This window comes from Acipenser ruthenus, chromosome 3 (assembly GCF_902713425.1).
Source record: "Acipenser ruthenus chromosome 3, fAciRut3.2 maternal haplotype, whole genome shotgun sequence".
In the NCBI taxonomy this organism is placed as follows: domain Eukaryota; kingdom Metazoa; phylum Chordata; class Actinopteri; order Acipenseriformes; family Acipenseridae; genus Acipenser; species Acipenser ruthenus.
In genome coordinates, this window is record NC_081191.1 from 2,481,277 (window position 1) to 2,504,825 (window position 23,549).

Below are 23,549 nucleotides of genomic sequence, written 5' to 3' on the forward strand. Positions count from 1 at the left end.
ACAAGACTTTTGGAAAGTAAAACGCTCCCTATAGTAAACGATCCCTATGTGGTGCTGATAGGTTGAATCCACCCTCACATGGCAATGCTTAGTGCGAATTGGTTGAAACACTAAATGCCAGCCCTCACACAGCAAAGCTAATTGGTTGAAACAGCGAATTCATGACATTACAGGCAGTGCAGATCAACCAATACACTGTTCATACGTTAACAAGAGTACAGTTGTGTGTTCTGCTGCACCAACAGCACTCCCGCATCCTTAGGCACCGAAATAAATAAAGAAAGAAAGAAATAAGTGAAAAAAATTAATGCGCCAAGTATGTAAAAATTTTCCTGCCCCAGACCTAAGAGATTTCAGTGTATCATCATGAGCTACATTGGTAAATACTGAGTCATCCTTTTTATCAATCCGCATTTATTTCTTTCATACTTTATTTATTTATTTATTTTTTTACAGTAATTCAGGTACATAATATACCTACATGTATATTAAACAAATGTGAGCTTAAAATTCTTAGTAAGTACACACGTTTTTTTATATGAAAGCTGAACATGAATCCCTTTTCAATATAACCAAGTTGCGTTCATTGAATCCCTGGCCTGATTTAAAAGAGAGATTGTCAGATCTGGTCTTGTGTCCAAAACCATTTGACAATACCTACTTTTACTTAACTACCTAAATCAGAATCCCTACCTCAGATTCTTCTCCTTCGTGCTGAGGCACCTGCTCTTCTTCCCTGCTACTGACTTGGGCTGCTTTTTAGGTACTTCAGCAGACTCATTTAGACAGAAATGAGTAACACTGGATTGCCTGCTACGCTGGTCTGCAAGCATTATAACTATCTGAAATGTGCTATTGTTATGTCTTTAAGCAGCAGACCTCCACTGATGCTAAGCCTTTTTTTCAGCCAATGTAAATAGCAGCAAACAAATAGCTTAAATATATACAGTACACAACATGAAAGTAGCATGACTCACGATAGCTCACTCCATGCTGCTTTTTGCACACTTTAAGAATGTGATTAATATTAACAAACATAGACAGCAGCGTTTTACCAGGCAAACTAAAACTCTGGTGCTTTCAGTTTGGTCTATTGCCAAGGCTGCTGTAGCCACTGACTGTGTACAAGGTTTCTTTGACAGCAGTAGAGAAGCTGGAAGCTTTAATCAGTTCATACGTCAGGAAATGGTTGGGAGTTCCACGCTGCCTCAGTAGAGTGGGACTTTATGGTAAAGGAATACTGCAGCTACCAGCATCCGCTCTAACCAAGGATTTTAAGTGCGACAAGGTCAGACTGGAGATGACATTAATAGTCACGCGACAAATGCGTAAGGAAGGCAGCACCTGTGTTAAACTGGACGAAAGTGGGCGGCAAAGAAAGCTGTGGAGGATGCAAAGGCTGCCCTTCGAATTGGTGATATCATGGGGCAAGTTCAGCATGGAAGAGGGGGTCTTGGTCTCAGTTCAGCTCCTCCTACATGGCACAAGGCTCAACAGAGGAAGCTGGTAGTCAACGAGGTGCAAAAGCAGGAGGAGAGGAAGAGGTGCATAAAGGCCATTTCCCAGGCCAAGCAGGGAGAATGGATGAGATTGGAGAGTGTGGAACAACGCAAGATTGGCTGGCAAGACCTATGGTGAATGGAACAGAGCAGGATCAGTTTCCACATCAGATCAACATATGATGTTCTCCCATCACCACAGAACCTAAACCTCTGGGTAGGAGAGGATCCCTCATGTCCTTTGTGTTCATCACTTGCAACATTAAGGCACATTGACAGGATGTAAGGTGGCTCTTGGCCAAGGACGGTTTACTTGGCGCCATGACCAGGTGCTGCGATGTTTGGCCTTAGCATTGGACGACAAGCGCAAAAGGACCAATAAATTGCCACCAGTTCCATCAAAACATTACACACAAAAGACAACATTCCTCCGCCAAGGTGAGCAACCACCAAGAAAAGGTGTTAAAACCAAGCCTCGCCCAGGACAACTGGAAGCTGCTAGAGACTGGAAAATGCAGGCAGATGTTGGTCAACAGCTTATTTTTCCACCCGAGCTTGCCACCTCTAACCTTCGACCAGATATTGTCTTGTGGTCTGGATCAGCACGCCTTGTTCACCTGGTAGTTAACAGTGCCATGGGAGGATGCTGTAGATGAGGCATATGAGAGGAAGAAACTGCGGTATGCTCAACTAGCTGCTGAAGCGGAACAGCAAGGATGGAGAGTCCGGGTTTACCCAGTGGAGGTGGGTTGTCAAGGATTTGTAGCACACTCTACAACCGGGTTTCTCAGAGATGTCGGATTCAGTGGCCAAGAGTTGTGTCGCACAGTGAAGAACTTATCTGAAACAGCAGAGAGGAGCAGCAACTGGCTGTGGTTGAGACGGAAAGATTCTGGTTGGGAATCTCAAGCACAATAGAAAGGAAGCAACGCTGATGTACGGGTAAGTAAGCTGGCCTGAGTTGAGTGGGGGACGGAGGGGGGTGATGATGGGACGCCAGAATCACCGTCGAGCCCTCTTGAGGTGTCGTTGGCTAGTCGACGAAACACCAAGGATGGAAGGTGCCCACTTGAAGACCCCAGAGATGTACCCTACTTAGCTCAATCCAGACGGTTGTCATGCTGATGCGCTGGGGAGACCGTACTGTGGTTGATCCCCGCAGCCAGCATCACAGCCGTTATGTGTGCTGATGCGCTAGGGAGGCAAAATAAGCTGATCCCTGGAGCCAGCATTACACTTCAGCCATCAACACCAGACAGAAGGATATCTACATCATCATATGGAGAAGGATATCTACATCATCATACGGAAGGAAACGCAAATGGATGGAGACACAGATGGATCACATTAGTTTACTGTAATGCTACGTCTTAGTTGATGTTTATCTTGGCGAGAGCCAAGTTCAAATCAGCGTGAAGTTTTAACATCTACTCTCGTGTAATGGAAATCATGGTGGTAGAGTGGTGAACAGAGTATTTTAGTCTCCATATGAAAAGGGCTATTCTCCAAGGTTAAGCACGGAGTTGGATTTACATGGTGTAATTTTGAGGATGAACCACTAGAGGTCATCAAGATAGTACAAAGTGAATATAGGCACTACTGGTTGGAGGGTAATACATTAATAAACTGCTAATTAATAATTAAACAGTACCAGTCAAACGACAGATGTAACACTGTTCAGGCTTGGGGAAGTGAAGGAGTTCATGGCGTTGTGTACGTGCATCAGAGTGAACAACTGGAAGTACTGGAAGAAAAATATTGAGTGTTTCTGTTCCGGTAAACAGCTGAGCTGTCCCATCTTAGTCAGGGCATTTTTGTGTTTAGTTAGTCCTCATCATCGAGGTAGGTTTTGTTTTGAAAGTTTTGTTAAGTAATCGGTTTAATACATGAAAGTGCACAGAAAGTACTAAACTATAAACAGTACCAGTCAAAAGTTTGAGTACACTTGCTGGAAACTAGGTTTTTTTCATAATTGACAATGTTTTACGTCGTATACGTTTCTGTAAATACTTGAAAACACATGTTACAATATACAAAACAAAACATAAGGAGTATCAAAGCAATGTTCAAGAAAATTGAAAATTGTCTCTAAATCTTGGATTCCTCAAAATAGCCGCCCTTTGCCTTAATAACAGCCTCACAAACACGAGGCATTCAGTTAACAAGTTTCAGCAGGAAATCACCCGACATGTCTTCCCAGCTCTTCTGCAGCAATTCCCAGAGATGTAGGGCTCTTGTGGGTAGCTTTGCTTTGACTCTTCTGTCCAGTTCGTCCCATACAAGTTCTATGGGATTGAGGTCTGGAGACTGGGCAGGCCAGGTCATTAGATTGAGTTGTCCTTCACTTTCCTTCTTCGCCAGATAGTTCTTGCACAACTTTGAGGTGTGTTTCGGGTCATTATCTTGCTGAAGAATGAAGGACTGCCCAACTAGCCGTAATCCTGATGGAATGGCATGCCTCTGAAGTATGCTATGATAGCCATGCTGGTTGAGCTTGCCATGGACTTGGTAAAGATCACCAACTCTGTCACCAGCAAAGCAACCCCAGACCACGACACTGCCTCCTCCATGCTTGACAGTGGGAACCACACATGCGGAAGTCATGCGCTCACCCTCTCTGCGTCTTACAAATACTCGGCTGTTGGACCCAAAAATATTTCAGATTCTGACTCATTGGTCCATAAGACCGACTTCCACTCCTCAAACATCCAGTTTCTGTGTTTTTTAGCCCAGGTAAGTCTCTTCCTCTTATTCTGCACTCTTAACAATGGTTTCTTTGCAGCAATTCTTCCAGTTAGGCCAGCTTCACGCAATCTCCTCTGAACAGTTGATGTTGAAACATCTGTACTTCCAGTAGCATTTAGCTGAGCTTGTATTTCAGGAGCAGTTAAATCGCCGGTTTCGCAGACTTGTGACTCGAATGAACTTGTTCTCTGATTCTGAGGTCACCCTTGGCCTGCCTGACCTTGTTCGGTCCTCATGAGTGCCAGTTTCTTCAAATCGTTTGATGGTCTTGGCCACAGCAGTTACAGACATTTGCAAAGTTCTTGCAATTTGTCTTATTATTATTATTATTTGTTTATTTAGCAGACGCCTTTATCCAAGGCGACTTAGAGACTAAAGACAATCTTAAAGATTGATCTTCATTTCTTATAGTAATTACAGGCTTTTTTCTTTGCTTAGCTGAGTGTATTTTGCCATTTTCTACTCCCTTACATTCAGGAATGACAAACTTGTGCCTATGCTACCTATATTTATATTAATCATGGACCCTCACCTGTTAACAATAATTGGTGACAAAAGGTTAATTAGGTAACATGCTAGTTAACTCGGAGAACATCTAACAAAGATACCTTTATACTTAGGCCAGTGTTCTAACACCGTGTTATACACATTTCAGATTTTTAACTGACTTGGGCTTCAGACTGAAATCCCCTTGCTTGGGGTGACCATTTCATTGAAATTGACAAGATTTACATTTTCATTTAAAAATAAAAATTTTGAATGCAATTCACTTATGATTATCAGCTTATATAAGTACATGTATCATATAATGAAATATTAAGTGTTTATAGACACACACACACACTTTTAAAACACGTGACTAAAAAGAACAGAAGACAGCTGGCTAGAATATGTTAAATAATAAACATAAAATCAGTATGGTGAAGATTGCTCTGTGTATCACCTACATCACTGAACAGTTCACAAAGGGGCCAAGTAGCAGAAGGACACAAAGACTGTTTATAAAAACTAAAAAAAAACACAACACAACAGTTCTACAGCAAGGTTCATCAGATCAGTGATAGCTCCTTTCTTGTAAAAGACGACAAAACAAAAACATATGCCTTACAGTAAATTCAACATGAATTTTCTACAAATGAATACTAACCATAGACAGGTGTTTTCCCAGGCAGGATCACCACCACCAACTGCAAGCCCTGGTAGGTGTATTTCAGATGCTTGAACATGGGCTCCACACTGTCCGCTCCTTGTGCGTATTTACAGAAACATGGCTGGCCCTGGATCGGCATGCCTGCGTCCCGCGAGATCTTGCGCAATTGGTCCGTAAATGCCCTGACGAAAACCAGAATTTACTGTTAATGCTTCAGGAGCTCAGTTTAAAAGCACATGAATAAAATATAATAATTACAGGGGGCTAGCTCAGCTTACTTGAGTAGGAGTTCAGTGCACTGCCGCTGGGGAGCAAAGCAGGCAATGGCCCAAACCTTGATTTCAATTCCAGTGTGAAACTGCTTGTTCCTCATATCCCAGACTCCCTGGATTGGAGTGGCGATCGCCTTATTCTGTAAGCAAACATGAAGCATTAGCAAAAACGGTCAAGACATCTAATGAAAAAGTATACAACAGCTGCTTTCAGAAAGTAAAACACGACAAACAACTTGGTGTTTTAAGATACAGGATGTTAGCATCACTCAAGGTCAGATTTAGCAGAAATCAGCTGCTCAGATGGCAGTGCAGCGAGACCTTAAATCCAGACAGGACTTTGTGAAAGATATTGCACACCACTGCTATGCTGCTGCCAGGTAATCAAGGACGTACGGTGCCACACTGAAGCCCAGAAGCCAGTAAGAGACCAAAGATTCTTCATTTAGAACAAAACCATCATCATCTTACCCGGCCCCCGTAAAGGATGGAAGGTGCTTGAAGGACACGCCCATTTACTTCTGTCATGTCGTCTCTGACCCTTACTCCAAATTCACGTACGTAAGGATCATTGTTAAAGTTGGCACTTCTCATCTACAGAAGTTATAAAAAAAATAAATAAATAAATAAATAAATAAATAAATAAAATAAAAATATTACAGTTGCTTATGGTCGTACCAGCTTTGTGGGCAAAATTGGAATTATGCTCTCTCAAGTTATGTAATCAACACAAATCAGCTATGCATGGTCTGAACCACTAATAGTTTGTGACTGGCATTTTTAGCTATAGGAGATCAGTACTTCTGTAAAGCAATACAATAGCAAAAAAATAAATAAAAGTAAATTAAATTAACAAATACAAATAAAACATTGTTGCACCTTAAATATGACCAGGGGGATTGTAGCATTGCTTTTATTTATGTATGTATTTTGCACTGTACAGCACTTGCTTGAATGCAGCGAGACATGCCACAATGAAACACTTACCAGCTTGCTGATCTCATCCTGTCTGTCCGGTGCTGAGCGGGCCGTGGCTCGAATCATAGTGGAAGTCTGATTGTCTGTTAGCTTCTTTATACACCTCTGTCCTGCCACTATGTTGCAAACCTGAGCAAGAACCAAAACACGTCTGATTAGTATACTGCAAAAATCAAAGGAAAGCAGATTATGTGCAGACATGTACTGTCAATTATTGTGCAAAAATGATTATTACTATTAACTGAGTAATTGTCAGAAAACTGGAATCATCATGCCCTAGCAGCCCACTACGCTGAACCAGGTGAAGCAGACAGGAAGATACAGAACAATACTGCAACGATTACAGGGAGACCCAAATTTACACGAACAAAGCAAAAAGCAATCCGCTGCATTATTATTTATTTGGCAGATGACTTTATCCAAGGTGACTTGCAGGTGTTACAGGGCAGTAACGGGTTACAATGCTACATTAATATTTAAATACAACACAGGTTGACAGTAAGGGCAAATGATACTACCAAAATACAATATGAACTAGGATTACAACAAGTTATATCTACAATGACATAGTAGTGCAATAGTGATATCAATGACTCACCTCAAGAGGCAGGTAGGTGTGCTTCTGCTCCTGTCCGACCTGTAAACATGGAAGATGAGGGTAGCGGAGCACAAGCTTGTACTTGTCCTTGAAGTACTGTGCTACAGTGCATTCGATCGTCTGTCCATTCTCCTGCTGAAGAGGGAATCTGCAGAAGAAACCACACATTACAGGACCCATTCTACAAAACTGTTATAACACCCTTCGTCAAGACATCCTTGAAACCCAACTCCCAGACCCCTACATTATAACAAAGGGAGAGTGTATAAAACCAGAGCAGCAGGCACAGTCTGTATTCTCATCACTAACATTTCCAGGAGGATCAACAGTGGACTGTCTCTATCAGATACTTTAATGTAAAGTATGTCACGTGTAGATTTTTCTCCCATTTCTTACGTTTGGTGGCTCGCTGGCCTCCTAGTTACATTGCATACTCTGTATTTTCTCTTCATTTGCCCACAGTGCGTTATCTCAACCTTCAGTCCTGCAAACAGGAAACAGAAAACAGCAGCCTTTAGAACCACAAGAACATTTAAAAACAGGAATACAGTTAAGTTTTTTCTTGAAAACACAGGGCCAAATTTAATAACAGTATGCTTATACAGTAGGACCATCGACCACCTTTGGTTTTTCTCTTTCTTTTTTTAACACTATTTGCAGGGGCTCAAACCCCGAGTCAAATTGTGACCTGTTCACGCTGCATAACCAAGATGCACCCCCTTGTTTACAGTGAGGTTTTACAACAGGGTCCCGTCAAGGCTCAGGGAGCGCGGGTGACTTGCTGACCCACAGTAACACAGCAAGTCAGTGTTTGAGTGGAGATCTGAACCCAGAATTATCTTGACTTCCAATGCTCTGCTCAAACCACTAAGAGGCACTACTGCACTCTACATTATCAGCACAACACAAAGCCTTGATTATTGCATTCTATTAAGAACTGATATACTGAATTGTGGATGAATCACATTTATGAATTTTCTTTTACATCCAGCCCTTCAACACTTTTACAGTCAGTTGATTTATTACTCAAATACAATGTTTGCCAGTTTGTACTGAAAAATGGGCATAATTGATAGAACATTATTTTTCCTGTTCTGCTGTACCATAGTAACATTACATAATTTAGAACTGTCCTAAGTTTGTACAGACAAAAGAACAGATACAGGAAGACAAGGACTGATAGGGCAAATGTTTATATTTTATAAGAATTTCCTGTCAGCAGGCAACAGCAATTTATCTTACAAAAGGACATCAATAGAAGAACAAAAACACAATACAAAAAGAATCATACTGAAAAAAAGGTACATACATTGTGAGAATTAAATCGTAAGAGCTTGCTTAAACTGACCAAAATCACTTTGTTTCCTCGGGTCTGCAGACAGACTATTCCAAGAAGAAGCAACTGAATAGGAAAATGAAGATTTACCTTTTTCAGAAAACATCTTTGGAAACTTGAAAGCCCTATTAATTTACACCTTGAAGACTGTGAATATTAAAATTTAGAGATGGAAACGTGAAAGCCCTATTAATTTACACCTTGAAGACTGTGAATAATAAATGTAGAGATCTGGAAAATGAGGGGCAGAATGAGCCTCTACAACTTTACAAATTCTTAGGCCAGTAACCAAAAATAAATAATTTCTGTAGCATAACACACTGTGCACTGAGCACACTACATCCATATTCAGAGTATTGTGTATGTATATATGCAGTACACTATATAAACATGTATACATACAAATACATTTATTAACATACATAAGATAATTCCCATGCCGCCACACATTAACACAATCGATAAAGATAGCAGTTCTTAAAAATTAACATCTTATTCAACATTAATTGTACTAACCTATTAAGGCCCATTAGTCCCATTTAAGAGTCACAAAAGCACTGTCCTGTTTTAATGGGACAATGGACTCCCTACATTACCCTGCACATTTATACAGGAAGTTATAGCATATTCAGGTTAATTTACTACACAAGAATTACAATGATAGACCCATAAAACCCATAAAAGACTTTTAGAAAACAGATAAACTAACCTGACCAAAAACTACACAGTACTTATAACACACATTGAAATGAATCATCCCATTCACAGAAGAGACATAATTGATAAGTAGTAGTACAATTACAATCACAGAATTAAAATAAAGTATTTACCTTTAATTTCCTTGGTAAACTTAACTCTCTGGGAGTCAGTGAGGGGCTTCTGCTGTTCCTCGATGCTTTTGAAATCCAGAACCTCACACATGAACTCGATCACTGGCTGGGCTTTATAAAATGCTGTGGCCGACACTGCAGACACAGTACAATATCCTCAAGTTACAACTGGTGCCCACTTCCTTATTACAAGGACTTTGTAACAAGCAAATTAAGTAAATACCATTTACAAAGTTTCAGGCTTCTGGGCTAGAAAATGATCACACAAAAACAGAAGAGAGATTAAACGTAATTTACCATCAATATTCAGCATCATTTTCCACAGGGAAGGCCTGACAGATTGGTGGAAACCAAACCAGACCTCCCTCCCGCCACCCAGGGGATTGGAACAGCCCTCTGAGGGGGTGAAGAACGAGCGCCCTACAGGGGTGTACCTGTCAAACGAGCACAAACAGCTGTATTAACAGCCTGAACAGATCTAAAAGGGCCACTCTCCATAGCAGCATGCCAATGCTAGCAGAGGATCACAAAGCTGCAGCCCCTATTAAGGTGTGAAGGACCCACCTCATAGATGGCAAGTGCCTCATCACAACATCCAGGGCCTGTATGGTTTCGAAGGGTATGTTGGGCAGCCGTCCAGCGAGCGCGTCATGGAGGGCTTGCAGGCTCACACAGGAAACCCACTTTATAGCCACCTTGAAGCTCCGGTCCTTCCCCTCCCCAGGGATTGTCACCTCAAGCTCCACCTGAAGAAAAAAAAATGTGCAGACAGGTTTGTAGATTTCACAAAATTAGAATTAGGTTAAAAATACATGAATACATTTGTGACTAATCAAAACTAAAAGTAACATTTATGGGATGTACTAGGAAATGCATAAATAATTAACATCCGAAAATGAAGCAGGTAATTGGAAAAGTAATTTTTTGGACCAGTCTGGAGACCTTATTCATGTTGGGGGAGAGTATGTTTTATATATATCAAAAAGAAAAAGGTAATGTAGGTACATAAATATGAATTGAAAAGAGGTTCCAAAAGTGCCTAATTTGAAAATTCATTTTATTTTTGCTTCCTGGCTGCATTGGTCCCATAGCAGTGATTGATACCACAAATTGTAAATGTCTTCTGCAGTGTGGTCGTTTGTGTTAATGTCTGGCAACAGGAGATGTAGAGGAGTTAATTCTTATACAGTGCCATGAAAAAGTATTTGCCCCCTGTCTGATTTTCAGCATTTTTGCATATTTTTAATACTGAATGTTACCAGATCTTCAACCAAAACCTAATTAGATAAAAGGGACCCTGAGTGAACAAATAACACAAAAATTTGATACATATTTCATTTATTTATTAAAGAAAGTTATGCAACACCCAATGCCCCCGTGTGAAAAAGTAAATCGCCCCCTTAGACTCAATAACTGGTTACACCACCTTTAGCAGCAATAACTGCAACCGAACGCTTCCTGTAGTTATTGATTAGGCCCACTCCTCCATGCAGAACTGCTTCAACTCCGTGACATTTGTGGGTTTTCGAGCACGAACTGCTTGTTTCAGGTCCTGCCACAACATCTCAATGGGGTTTAGGTCTGGACTTTGACTAGGCCATTCCAAAACTTTAAATTTCTTGTTCTTCAACCATTCTGATGTAGACTTGCTTATGTGTTTCAGGTCATTGTCTTGCTGCATGACCCAGCTGCGCTTCAGCTTCAGCTCACGGACGGATGGCCTGACATTCTCCTGTAGAATTCTCTGTTACAGAGCAGAATTCATGGTTCCGTCAATGATGGCAAGGCATCCAGGTCCTGATGCAGCAAAGCATCCCCAAACCATGACACTACCACCACCATGCTTGACCGTTGGTATGAGGTTCTTACTGTGGAATGCAGTGTTTGATTTTCGCCACACATAACGGGGCCCATGTCAGCCAAAATGTTCCACTTTTGACTCATCTGTCCATAGAACATTGTTCCAGAACTCTTGATGATCATCTAGCTGCTTTTTGGCAAATTTGATGAGCATTCATGTTCTTCTTATTTATTTCTTAGCAGACGCCCTTATCCAGGGCGACTTACAATTGTTACAAGATACCACATTAGTTTTACATACAATTACCCATTATACAGTTGGGTTTTTACTGGAACAATCTAGGTAAAAGTACCTTGCTCAAGGGTACAGCAGCAGTGTCCCCTACCAGGGATTGAACCCACGACCCTCCGGTCAAGAGTCTAGAGCCCTAATCACTACTCCACACTTCTTAGTGAGCAATGGTTTCCAGACTTGCTACTCTGCCATGAATCCCATTTTTGCCCAGTGTCTTTCTGATGGTGGAGTCATGAACATTGACCTTAGCCGAGGCGAGAGAGGCCTGCAGATCCCTGGATGTTGTTCTAGGGTTCTTTGTGACTTCCTGGACGATTTTACTCCTTGCTCTTGGAGAGATTTTGGCAGGACGGCCACTCCTGGGAAGATTCACTACTGTCCCAAACTTTCTCCATTTGGACAATATGGCTCTGACTGTGGTTCGGTGGAGCCCCAGATCCTTAGAAATGGCTTTGTAACCCTTTCCAGACTGATAGGCATCAACAACTTTTTTCTGGAGGTCTTCAGGAATTTCTTTTGTTCGTGGCATGATGTCCCTCTAGAACCTGTGTGCTGACAACTTCACCCAAATCAGGCCTGGTTGTTAACCAAAGTACTCAAACAGCTGACTCTAATTATCCCTTTAATTGGGTTGAGTTAACTGGGGGGAGGGGCAATAACTTTTTCACACCTGAAGATTGCATGTTTGATTACCTTGCACACCAAACAAATGAAAGAAGCACCAAATCAGACAGGGGGCAAATACTTTTCATGGCACTGTATATATATATATATATATATATATATATATACACACACACACACACACACACACACACACACTACCGGTCAAAAGTTTTAGAACACCCCCATTTTTCAAGTTTTTATTGAAATTTAAGCAGTTCAAGTCCAGTGAATAACCTGAAATGGTATAAAGGTAAGCGGTAAACCGCCAAAGGTTAAAAAAAAAAAAAAGTTTAGGTTACCAAAAACTGAAAAATAATGTACATTTCAAGGAACAAGTAATGGGTTAACAACTTACAGCTGTTCTGCAGCAATGGAAGTAAATTAAGCCTTGAAAGTTGATGCTAACAATTCCTACAGGTGTCCCAACTTTTGTTGATTACTTACAAACCCTCTGTCTGTATAAAAGCAGTGTTGGAACAGACTGTGTTACTACACCCTCTTAAGCATTATTTGGACAGCATTGTACTGCAGGAAGTAGTATATTGCTCTCATAATGGCGAGAAAAAGGCAATTAACAAAGGAAGACAGACAGACCATTATAACCCTTAAAAAGTGTAGGTCTTTCCTTTAGAGAAATTGCAAAGAAAGCCAAGGTGTCAGCGAGTACAGTTTCCTACACCATCAAAAGGAACTTGGAAACTGGAGGAAACTCTGACAGGAAGAGGTCTGGCAGACCCAAAGCCACAACAGAATCAGAAGACAAGTTTCTGAGAGTCAACAGCTTGCGTGATAGGCGGCTCACAGGACAACAGCTTCAAGCACAGCTTAACACTGGTCGAAGTAAGCAAGTCTCAGTTTCAACTGTGAAGAGAAGACTTCAAGCTGCAAGTTTGACAGGTCAAGTGGCAGTAAGAAAGCCATTGCTAAGATGGCAAAATAAGAAAAAGAGGCTTGCCTGGGCCATGAAGCACCGCCAGTGGACTACTGAAGACTGGAAGAAGGTCTTATGGACCGATGAATCAAAATTTGAAATCTTCGGTTCATCACGTAGGGTTTTTGTACGCCGTCAAGTAGGCGAAAGGATGGTTCCTCGGTGTGTGACACCAACTGTCAAACATGGAGGAGGAAGCGTGATGGTCTGGGGCTCTTTTGCTGGATCCAGAGTTGGCAACTTGCACAGAGTGAGTGGCACCCTGAACCAAAACTGCTACCACAGCATTTTGCAGCGCCATGCAATACCCTCTGGTATACGCCTAGTTGGTCAGGGGTTCATCCTACAGCAAGATAAATGACCCAAAACATACCTCCAGGCTATGTCAGAACTACCTTAGAAGAAAAGAAGAAAGAAGACTTAAACCCCATCGAGCTGGTTTGGGATGAACTGGACAGAAGGGTGAAGGCAAAGCAACCTACAAGTGCAACACATTTGTGGGAACTTCTGCAACAGTGTTGGGAAGACCTTTCCGAACAATATTTGATTTCCATTGTAGAAAGAATGCCACGAGTGTGTTCGGCTGTTATATCTGCAAAAGGTGGCTACTTTGATGAGTCAAAAATTTAGATTAAATTTTGTTAAACAAAATGATTCCATGATTTCTTTTTTATCTCTAATTGTTTATTTGTTCTATGCTTTAATTTCAGAGTACATTGAGACATTAAACTGCGTAAATTTCAATAAAAACTAGAAAAATGGAGGTGTTCTAAAACTTTTGACCGGTAGTGTGTGTATGTATGTGTATATATATATATATATATATATATATATATATATATATATATATATATATTATATATATATATATATATATATATATATATATATATATATATACACACATATATACACACACACACACACACACACACACACACACACAGTGCCTTGTAAAAGTATTCAGACCCCTAACCAATTCTCTCATATTACTGAATTACAAATGGTACATTGAAATTTCGTTCGGTTTGATATTTTATTTTAAAACACTGAAACTCAAAATCAATTATTGTAAGGTGACATTGGTTTTATGTTGGGAAATATTTAAGAAAAATAAAAAAATGAAATATCTTGCTTGCATAAGTATTCAACCCCTGTGCTGTGGAAGCTCCCAGTTTACACCGATGAAAGAAATTGCCCTAAAGAGGACACAATTACCTTACCATTGGCCTCCACCTGTGAACCATTAAAGTCGCCGTCACATTTTCTGGATAAAAACCCCACTGTTCAAGGATCATTGGTCAGGCTGTGAATCTGAAGGGAAATGAAGACCAAAGAGCATTCTACAGAAGTTTGAGATAAAGTAATACAAATGCATAGATTAGGGAAAGGGTACAAAATAATATCCAAGTGTTTGGATATCCCAGTGAGCACAGTTGGATCAATAATCAGGAAGTGGAAGCTGCATCACACCACCCAGGCACTGCCAAGAAAAGGCTGTCCCTCAAAACTCAGTGCTCAAACAAGGAGGAGACTTGTGAGAGAAGCCACAGAGAGGCCAACAGTCACTTTGAAGGAGCTACAGAGTTCAGTGGCTGGGAGTGGAGTAATGGTGCACCAGTCAACCATATCAAGAGCTCTGCATAACACTGGCCTGTATGGGAGGGTGGCAAGAAAGAAGCCGTTACTCAAAAAGTACCATCTGAAAGCACGTCTGGAGTTTGCCAGAAAGCGTGAGAGTGACCCAGCTGCGATGTGGGAAAAGGTTTTGTGGTCAGATGAGACCAAGATAGAGTTTTTTGGCCAAAACTCAAAGCGCTATGTGTGGCGCAAACCTAACACTGCCCATGCCTCAAGACACACCATTCCTACAGTGAAGTATGGTGGTGGCAGCATCATGCTGTGGGGATGCTTCTCATCAGCAGGGACTGGGCATCTTGTTAAAATTGAAGGAAGAATGGATGGAGCAAAATACAGGGAAATACTGCAAGAGAATCTGCTTCAGTCCGCTAAAAAACTGAAGCTTGGGAGGAAATTCACCTTTCAGCAAGACAATGATCCCAAGCACAAAGCCAAAGCAACATTGGAGTGGCTCAAGAACAAAAAGGTGAATGTCCTACAGTGGCCCAGTCAAAGTCTGGATCTCAATCCCATTGAGAATCAGTGGCACTATTTGAAAATTGCGGTCCACAAGCGTCGTCCAACCAACCTGAACAACCTGGAGCAAATCTGCCAAGAAGAATGGGCCAAAATCACTCCGACACTGTGTGCAAAGCTGGTACATACTTACCCCAAAAGACTTAAAGCTGTTATTGCAGCGAAAGGTGGCTCTACCAAATAATGTGTGGGGGTTGAATACTTATGCAAGCAAGATATTTCAATATTTTTCTTAAATATTTCCCAACATAAAACCAATGTCACCTTACAATAATTGATTGAGTTTCAGTGTTTTAAAATAAAATATCAAACAGAACGAAATTTCAATGTACCATTTGTAATTCAGTAATATGAGAGAACTGGTCAGGGGTCTGAATACTTTTGCAAGGCACTGTGTGTGTGTGTGTGTGTGTGTGTGTGTGTGTATGTATATATATATATATATATATATATATATATATATATATCTTTTTAATCTCTTTAAAATATCACACAAATATGTTTTTATTTTTTTACGTGAACGATTTTGAAAGCATTTAAAGGTGTTTTGTTTTTACCTCTGAGGATAATAATGGATACATTTGGCAGACAGGATCAATGAGGGCTGTGCTACAGATCAATCATGAAAATGCCGGATTTTAATTGGCTGATCTGTGTGCCAACAACACTGGCTTCTCCTGAGGCTGGTCCTTACTTTTAATCTACAGTAGGGCCTCAAAGGTAACTTTACTGTCCAATAAAGTTGCAGGTTTCCCTAGGAGGGTTTACACAGTCATGTAATATTCATGACACTGAACTTTACAGTTGAAAATAATGCTCAACAAGTTTCTTACGAATCCATTGTTTGTCATAACAGCTCCAGTTTTCAACACCCCTCAAGGCAACCAATCAGCAAGAAATAAGTCCTAATTTGTCCTCAGACTTTGGGATTCCTTTATAAAACCTGTGTGATAGTGTTGCACCAACTTCCTGGAACTCAGCATGTTTAAGACTTACAGAAACATTCCCAACATATGTGATCAGCTCCCCAGTGATCCATCAATAAAGAAGAAGAATGCAATACTGTTCCTTTTGTTAGTAATCCCCCCCCACGGCTTCTCAGCAGCTCTTGTGCTGCGTATCATTTTAATTATTAGGATGTGTAATTGTTCTGTAGGTGTTCATATTTTCAGAGTTATCGGTCCAACGACGACTTCTCTTTAAAAAAAATAAAAATAAAACTTTAATAATTTAATACCACTTTTTTGGTATTAAATTATTAAAGTTTTTTTTTAATTTTTTTTAAGCAGGGTCACATTTAAAAACATTGTTACACAAACATTTTTTTTGTTGTTGCCGATTTTGCTTTAGCGGATCCAGTACACTGTTTGTATACTTTTTTTTTTTTTTTTTTAAATATAAATTGCGTGACCAGTTTTTTTTTTTTTTTTTTTTCTCCTCAATTTGGAACATCCTCAGCAGCGGGTCCCCACACAGCACAGACAATCTCACAAGCCAAAAGCCAGAATCGCTTTTACGCTGAGCAATCCAGAGCAGGAGGTGGGCGGGCTACCAATACCAGAGAACAGAGATTAGCCCTGCTTTTATCCACTCTGAAAGTGCTTGGCATCTGGCCAGTAGGGTTCGCTGTTGCACGATGAGGAGAATGAGTCCCTGGCGGTTTCCTATCTCCCACCACGGGAGTGTCAGAGCCAATGTGACACCCCCTTCGGAGTCCCCAGCAAAGTTCGGCCTCTTTGCACAGCCCGGACGCGAACCGGCGCCGTCCAAGCTGCGTAACTCATCCTGCACTCCCAGAGGCAGTGCTTGAACTGGATGAGCCACTCGGGGACCCCCAACTGTATACATCTTTAATTCTTGTTTAGGGAGGTATCACGTGACATTGAACTAGGTGAAAAAGGATCTACAGTCATCGGTCAGCATAACCAATATTTAGGTTTGCAAAATAGGATTTGTAAATACTGTAAACCATACACCATGTAATAGTCAATAACCTAACCCACCCAGCTGCTTATCCCGTGATTTCCATGCGAGTCCAAATTTGTCACTCCCGTGAGAATAGCGTGTAGGCGCTTATATGTGCATCTGCAAAGTTTAACATGCTCTTTTTAATGTGCTCCAATGAAAGAATAGGAAAAATGTATTGTAAAAGTGTATGCAGGTTTGTTTTTTTTACTGTCATGGCAGCAGTCTGCAAGAAAGGTGCTTGACAGACCGGGTCATCTGTATATACACAGCGGAGAGTGAAAAAGGTTGTAAGGAAGCCTTGACAGGTTTGGTACTGGTCAAAACGACCTATTTATTTATTGTACCTACACTTCACAGATCATTCATATAACAGCGCTATACACACGTGCCAGAAACTGGGGAAAACACTGTCTATGACACGACTGAAAATGTTTCTGATATATGTGCTAGATAAAGACGTCAGCATTGATGCTTTGAAATCTATCACACAAAAAATAATTTCTAAAAAGTGATAGGGCAAAGGGGGCTCCCAAGTGGCGCATCCGGTAAAGGCACTCCGCGCTATAGTCTGGATGTCGCCGGTTCGAGCCCAGGCTATTCCACTGCCGACCGTGGACGGGAGCTCCCAGGCGCGCAGCCTGGGTGGGGGTAGGGCTTAGGTTGGCCAGGGTGTCCTTGGCTCACCTATATTGAAATACTGTATTTCCGTTTATCAATCACAATAAAAAAAAAGTGTGTATTTAAAATATATATAGTAAAAATAGATTTTGAAAACTGTTCGAATTGCTTATTTGCAGGCTAAAAATGAAAAATCTGCCCCCCCCCCCCCAAAAAAAAGAGCATTTAACATGGAAATTGCCAGAATAAATGGGCAGCTGGGTGGTTAAGTAAGAAATAATGGAGTATATTAAATCTCTTATATACCATAAGCTACTATAAACCATGCATGGAAGCAAATCTTTCTCCAACTTACTCTATCTCGGCCAATAGGGAGAGGCATTGCTGTGTAGAGATTCTTCCTCCCATCATATACTGGTTTACGATCCCCAAAGATTTGCGTTTTAAAGTGCTGGACCATGTGCTCAACTATCTCTCTGAAATACAAGTCAGTACATGGAGATGGGTGAAGCAGGGTTGTAACATACATATTGCCAGCAGCAGATATGGTGGCTTCTAATGGCAAGGACACTGGAAGTGGAAGGCATTTCTGTTGTGGCTCTGTCTAATATACTTGGTAATGTAACAATAGGCACTAACATTTTGTTATGAAAAGTTTTAAATGTTTGGTATGTTATACACACACAAAAAACATAAGTGTATCGAAGAATCTTAAAAAAAACATCTGCACGTCATGAAAAAACCCTGGTATTTGTGACATAGGTAGGTACAGTCATCATGTACCTTGAATTAAGAAACTCCTTTGTTATATATGTTTTCAATGTGTTATTGTACTGAAAAGGAATACAATGTTTTTAAAAAATGCTGTTGGTGTTGTGTTTTTTTCTTGCATGTTGGAGCTGCAGATTATCAAAATTCAAGTTTTGCACATTACATATGGAGTCAATAGTTACACTACAAAAAATTCCCAATTTGCTAAATGTAAATATCTGTACACTCAGAATGCAGTGCTTCTTTAAATTATATTATAGAATTGCATACAATATATTTATATCCAAAATAAGTACATTTCTATTAACTACTGTTCCCCGTGAGTTGTATAAATCCAGCACTATAGATATCATCTAAAGCAAAATAAACAATCAGAAATCAAAAATCAATAAATGGGTTGCAGGGATAACCAAAACACAAAAGCAGCGCACGTCTGTTGCGCTGGGTGGTAAAATTGCATTTTGCTTCTATTTACTATTAAAAGGTTGCCTTGGATAAAAGGCATATTTAAGTTAAGTGAAAGAAAATATGTTGCAATTGTTTATTTACAGGTACCACTGAATTTAACTGATAATAAGTTAGCAAGAATGCTAATAAAAAGAAAAGCAATGAAACATTGGACATGCAAGATATATGGAAGGAAATAAGACTCCCACTGCATAGCAGTTTGATCCATTCCTAGTTTACTAGGAGTTCCATAAAACACACCTGAGCTTGTTACCAAATTATGAAATGCCCAATTATTTTTAGGCTCAGCCCGCAGGCGCCCGGCCACACTACAGGTGTCGCTGGTGCGCGGTGAGCCGAGGACACCCTGGCCGACCTAACCCTCCCTCCCCCGGGCGACGCTCAGCCAATTGAGTGCCGCCCCCTGGAAGCTCCCGTCCACGGTCGGCTGTGGAATAGCCTGGATTCGAACTCGCGACATCCAGGCTATAGAGCGCATCCTGCACTCTAGCGAGTGCTTTTACTGGATGCGCCACTCAGGAGCCCCCCCTCTGAGAACTTTTCAGTTCCTGTGTCACTGCCTAATGGGTATAAATGTCTCCCAAAACACCACATTATTTCACTACAAATGTACCCGGGATAAATTACCTGTTTACTCTTCTGGGGCACTTTTCAGGCTTGATATCAATGTCGTAATGGTACACCTCAATTTTCGGGATCTCCATCTCAAAGAAATTGGCCTGGAGTTTGATCGTCCTGCCCATTGTGCCAAAGTCCGGCCGCGATGGAGGTTTGAAGACAAATTCTGGTACTGGCGGAGATGGGGGTGCTGTAAAATAATATTCCAACATCATTCTGGAAAACATGCTACTTTTATTACTAGGTATCTTTGGCATTTTTGATGTACAGTTATTGCACTGTTAAAGCAACAGCCAACTGTTCTTTAGCGTACAGGTCTAACAAGGTGAAAAAGGCTACATTTCTTCTTCCCTTAAAACCTAGCTAAAACCAAGATGAAAGACTCGCTGCAGCCTACCTCAGTGCACTAAAGATTTAATAACATGTCTGTGTTAAGACAGCTGCACAGATTAAACATTACATGACCTTCGAACACGAAGAAGGATGGAGGAGTAAAACAAGACTCAACAAATTAAATAAAATTATATTTTTCAATAGAAAAACATTACAGGATGTCTTGAAAAATGTAGGGTGGCAAAATTTGCTATGACAGAGGGAATTCTTTAGGAGTAATAAGGTGCTGGGTTTAACAAAGTACTCATTTTAAAAATAAAACCTGGACATAATTTGCTACTGCTAACAACAACAACAACTTGCTTGTTTTTAACCATTTTGAACGTTTCATTTCCAGCACACATTTTTCTTGGCGTGTTTTTGAAGGCGCTCGTTTTTTGGCATGCATTTAAAAAGATGCGTGCCTGTATAATGGAGCGCATAGCTGATACTGTACTGCCAGTCTGTCTGCTTTATTATTAATATTATAATGAATTGCATATGAGGCGAAGAGACAGGAAAGTTTCCTTATCTTACATTACTCCAATTGCATCATGAAATGGAGCTTAGGAAAGTGATCATTAGTATTGTCTTGGTCCGGAAGCAATCACAAGTTTTGTCTTGGTAGGGCTACTGATTTTCCACGATCGTGGAATCACGGATGGAATCGCGGAATTAGGCATTGGGAATGGAATTGGCATTTTGGGAATGGAATTCTGCTTTGCAACTCCACCTTTACTAAAAAAAACTTTAAAAAACTGTGCAAAACAGCCTTTTACCGCTGTTATTCTCCTATAAAAATAATGGATTGCTTTGAAAACTACACTACCCAGAAGCTCAGCAATGACACTTGTATAAAACATTTTTGTATGTTTATTTGGATCATTGGATAACGATAAAACAGGTGGTTTTGTGGACCTGATGGACTGTCTGTCTCTGTTGTGGCGCTGTCTGTGTGCGTCAAATTGTTTAAAAAAGCAACTAGCTGTTTTGTGAGAGCTCTATTCTGTGAAATAATTTTAAGTTGTATATACCAAAAAGTGAAAAGTACCTAAAACAAAAAAAAAGAAACAAAAAAAAGATTGTCAGCCACTCAACACAAGGAAACGACACGGTGGTTGAAGTGAAACCTTTAGTTTTATGACTTATTATTTCTAAATTTATCATTAACTCCTTAATAATACTACGTACTCAGAGTGATTTTTAGTTTTTTTTACTTGTGTTGCTATAACATCGCTCCTTCTACTCTAGCTAGTAAGAACAGGAAATGGTGAAAATTGCAGATTCAGCAGTGAGTAGACCAATATATATTTATTTTACCAACTGTACCGAACGCAAAGCCAATGTGTTTATTGTGCAATGATGACTGTGTCCGTAGTTAAGGAATACAATATGAAAAGGCATTTTGAAACCAAACAAGGAGCTTTTGGAAATACGTATCCAGAGGGCACAGTAGCTAGAAGCTCAAAAGTAGACGCGCTAATCTCTTCTTAACAGTTATACTATTAATATGTCACATACATTTTAAAATGTTTGTAATGATAATCTGTTAAATGTTCACACTGTTCTATTATTAAATTACTATTCATACGGTAAAATGTGTAAGTCTTGTTCAATATATGAACATCAAGTTATACAAAATTTATTATTGCTTAAAAATGTGAAGAGTAATATACTCTGGCCAGCCTACTCCTAACTTTTTCCCCCAATCTGGCCACATTAAATTTAAAAAACTAGTTGAAGAGCCCTGCTCTAACTAGGGCTGTCCAGGGTATACGAGAAACACATGCAAGCAGTTTTATAGCAAGTACAGCATAAACCAGTCTGCGTTGTTGCAGATGAAACTACAGATGGGAGAGATAAGTGTCCTGAACATTGTGGTTAGTTTGTAATTATGAATATTGTATATTTTTGCAATAATGCCCCTCATTTTCAACTAGTCTGTATATTGTAATGCCAGCAATAAGCTGTTTTTTCAACATTATTTACTGCATGTGGAGGACCAAGCTTAAGCAGGATAAAGTTAAACCTGGGTGAAATTGGGTAAAAAAAACAGTAAAAAACAGGAAACTAAGAACCCTATAGATACAGTACTGTCAGAGAAATATCAGACAGACATTCTCTCCCCCTACCCCCAGAAAAACAGCTGAATATCAAACAGTGGATGATAAACCAACTCGTTCAAATATATGATGGGCAGTAGTAATGAAGAATGTGCTACTGTAACGCTACAAGCACAGAATGTTTACCTGAACCGATCGACCCTGTAGATCGAGGTCCCTCACACATCTCAGCAGCTAGGGGGAAAGAAAACAAAGTTACAATTTGAAAACATGACCTGCAACCAGCAGACCAAAATAAGGAATCTTACAGACACTACAAAGGAGTGTACAAGGACAGTTTAATGTGACTCAATTATAGTTCATTATAATTTGTCTTCAATGAATATGCAACATATTTAGTTACCCTGAATATTCAACACCATTACTGGATATCTTTAACTGTCTCATTAGCTGTGAAGTACAAGATATGCAAAAAGTCCCAGACTCCCAGCTTGAACTAGAAAAGGCAATTGAGTGGTCTTATCACTGGTGCCTTAGCCTTTACAGCACATGCAGAAATCATCCAGCCACACCTCCAATACTGTCACACATCCAGCAGATAAGCACATTTATTAATTTGGAGAGGGGAGGGGAGGGGAGGGGGGGGGGGGTCTACCTTACTTCTCAGATAAACAAGCTGGAATAACAGTGTAGACATTGACAGTGTTTCTCAACTTTTTTCGTAACACCCCCTAAGTATCACCTGAGCTTAGTCATCGCTCCCTTGCCACAGAAAATAAAATTAAGAATTATTGCCAATTAACAATGCCGTTTAATTGACATCAATTATTAATTATTTAATTCCACTAGTTCAGAGAATTAGAGAATTTATAAAAAAAATTAAACCCCAGTCACTGGTATGTAGATACATACATAGAATGCTTACTATTATGGAATATTGCCAACATATCTTCTTTGCTTGCGCCATGCTGTGGATAGCAATAGAGATATGCAAACCGGTTCCTTTGAAATCAGGTATGAACTGGATACAAATATCAGGGATCCGGTCGCAGTGAGTTCTATTATGTTTTTAGTAAAACTGATTATTAAAACATGAATTTCTAACAAAAATACATTTGATAACTAGAACTGACACATTCACACTTAGAAAAAAAATATCTGCAAAATACTTATTACAGCAATAACATGGATTTTTATTTATTTATTTATTTATTTATTTTTTAATTATATGTATTTCCCTGGAGAATAATTCAGTCTCATTTTTAAATGAAGTGATAAACACTTTGGGTAACGTGAATCTTCTGCACCTCGATGGGATAATTCGCAAGACAACCCTAAGCCGAACACGACACGATTTCAGCTATCTAAAAAAGTAATTTAACCCCAAGCCAATGGGATCCTAACACCCACTAAC

The 23,549-nt window shown here is 40.1% G+C and overlaps 1 protein-coding gene across 3 annotated transcripts in view; it reads right to left on the reverse strand.

Annotated features, from left to right (window-relative positions):
* The window catches only part of LOC117435258 (protein argonaute-2), a 57,324-nt gene that overhangs the window by 20,332 nt on the left and 13,443 nt on the right, over nucleotides 1–23,549 (reverse strand). Inside the window, exons 1-14 of one of the 3 annotated variants that reach the window (XM_034058288.3) lie at nucleotides 22,539–22,613; nucleotides 22,322–22,369; nucleotides 19,710–19,890; nucleotides 18,199–18,319; nucleotides 9,973–10,154; nucleotides 9,706–9,842; nucleotides 9,409–9,543; nucleotides 8,591–8,644; nucleotides 7,639–7,726; nucleotides 7,243–7,390; nucleotides 6,654–6,773; nucleotides 6,138–6,260; nucleotides 5,673–5,806; nucleotides 5,392–5,576 (exon numbers count right to left, since the gene is read on the reverse strand). In XM_034058288.3, the coding sequence (XP_033914179.1) occupies nucleotides 5,392–5,576; nucleotides 5,673–5,806; nucleotides 6,138–6,260; nucleotides 6,654–6,773; nucleotides 7,243–7,390; nucleotides 7,639–7,726; nucleotides 8,591–8,644; nucleotides 9,409–9,543; nucleotides 9,706–9,842; nucleotides 9,973–10,154; nucleotides 18,199–18,319; nucleotides 19,710–19,890; nucleotides 22,322–22,369; nucleotides 22,539–22,557 (1,675 nt within the window). In that variant the 5' untranslated portion in view covers nucleotides 22,558–22,613. Of the gene's footprint in view, nucleotides 1–5,391; nucleotides 5,577–5,672; nucleotides 5,807–6,137; nucleotides 6,261–6,653; nucleotides 6,774–7,242; nucleotides 7,391–7,638; nucleotides 7,727–8,590; nucleotides 8,645–9,408; nucleotides 9,544–9,705; nucleotides 9,843–9,972; nucleotides 10,155–18,198; nucleotides 18,320–19,709; nucleotides 19,891–22,321; nucleotides 22,370–22,538; nucleotides 22,614–23,549 lie in introns of those variants that run through there. The other 2 variants (XM_034058287.3, XM_034058289.3) reach the window with 2 other exon arrangements.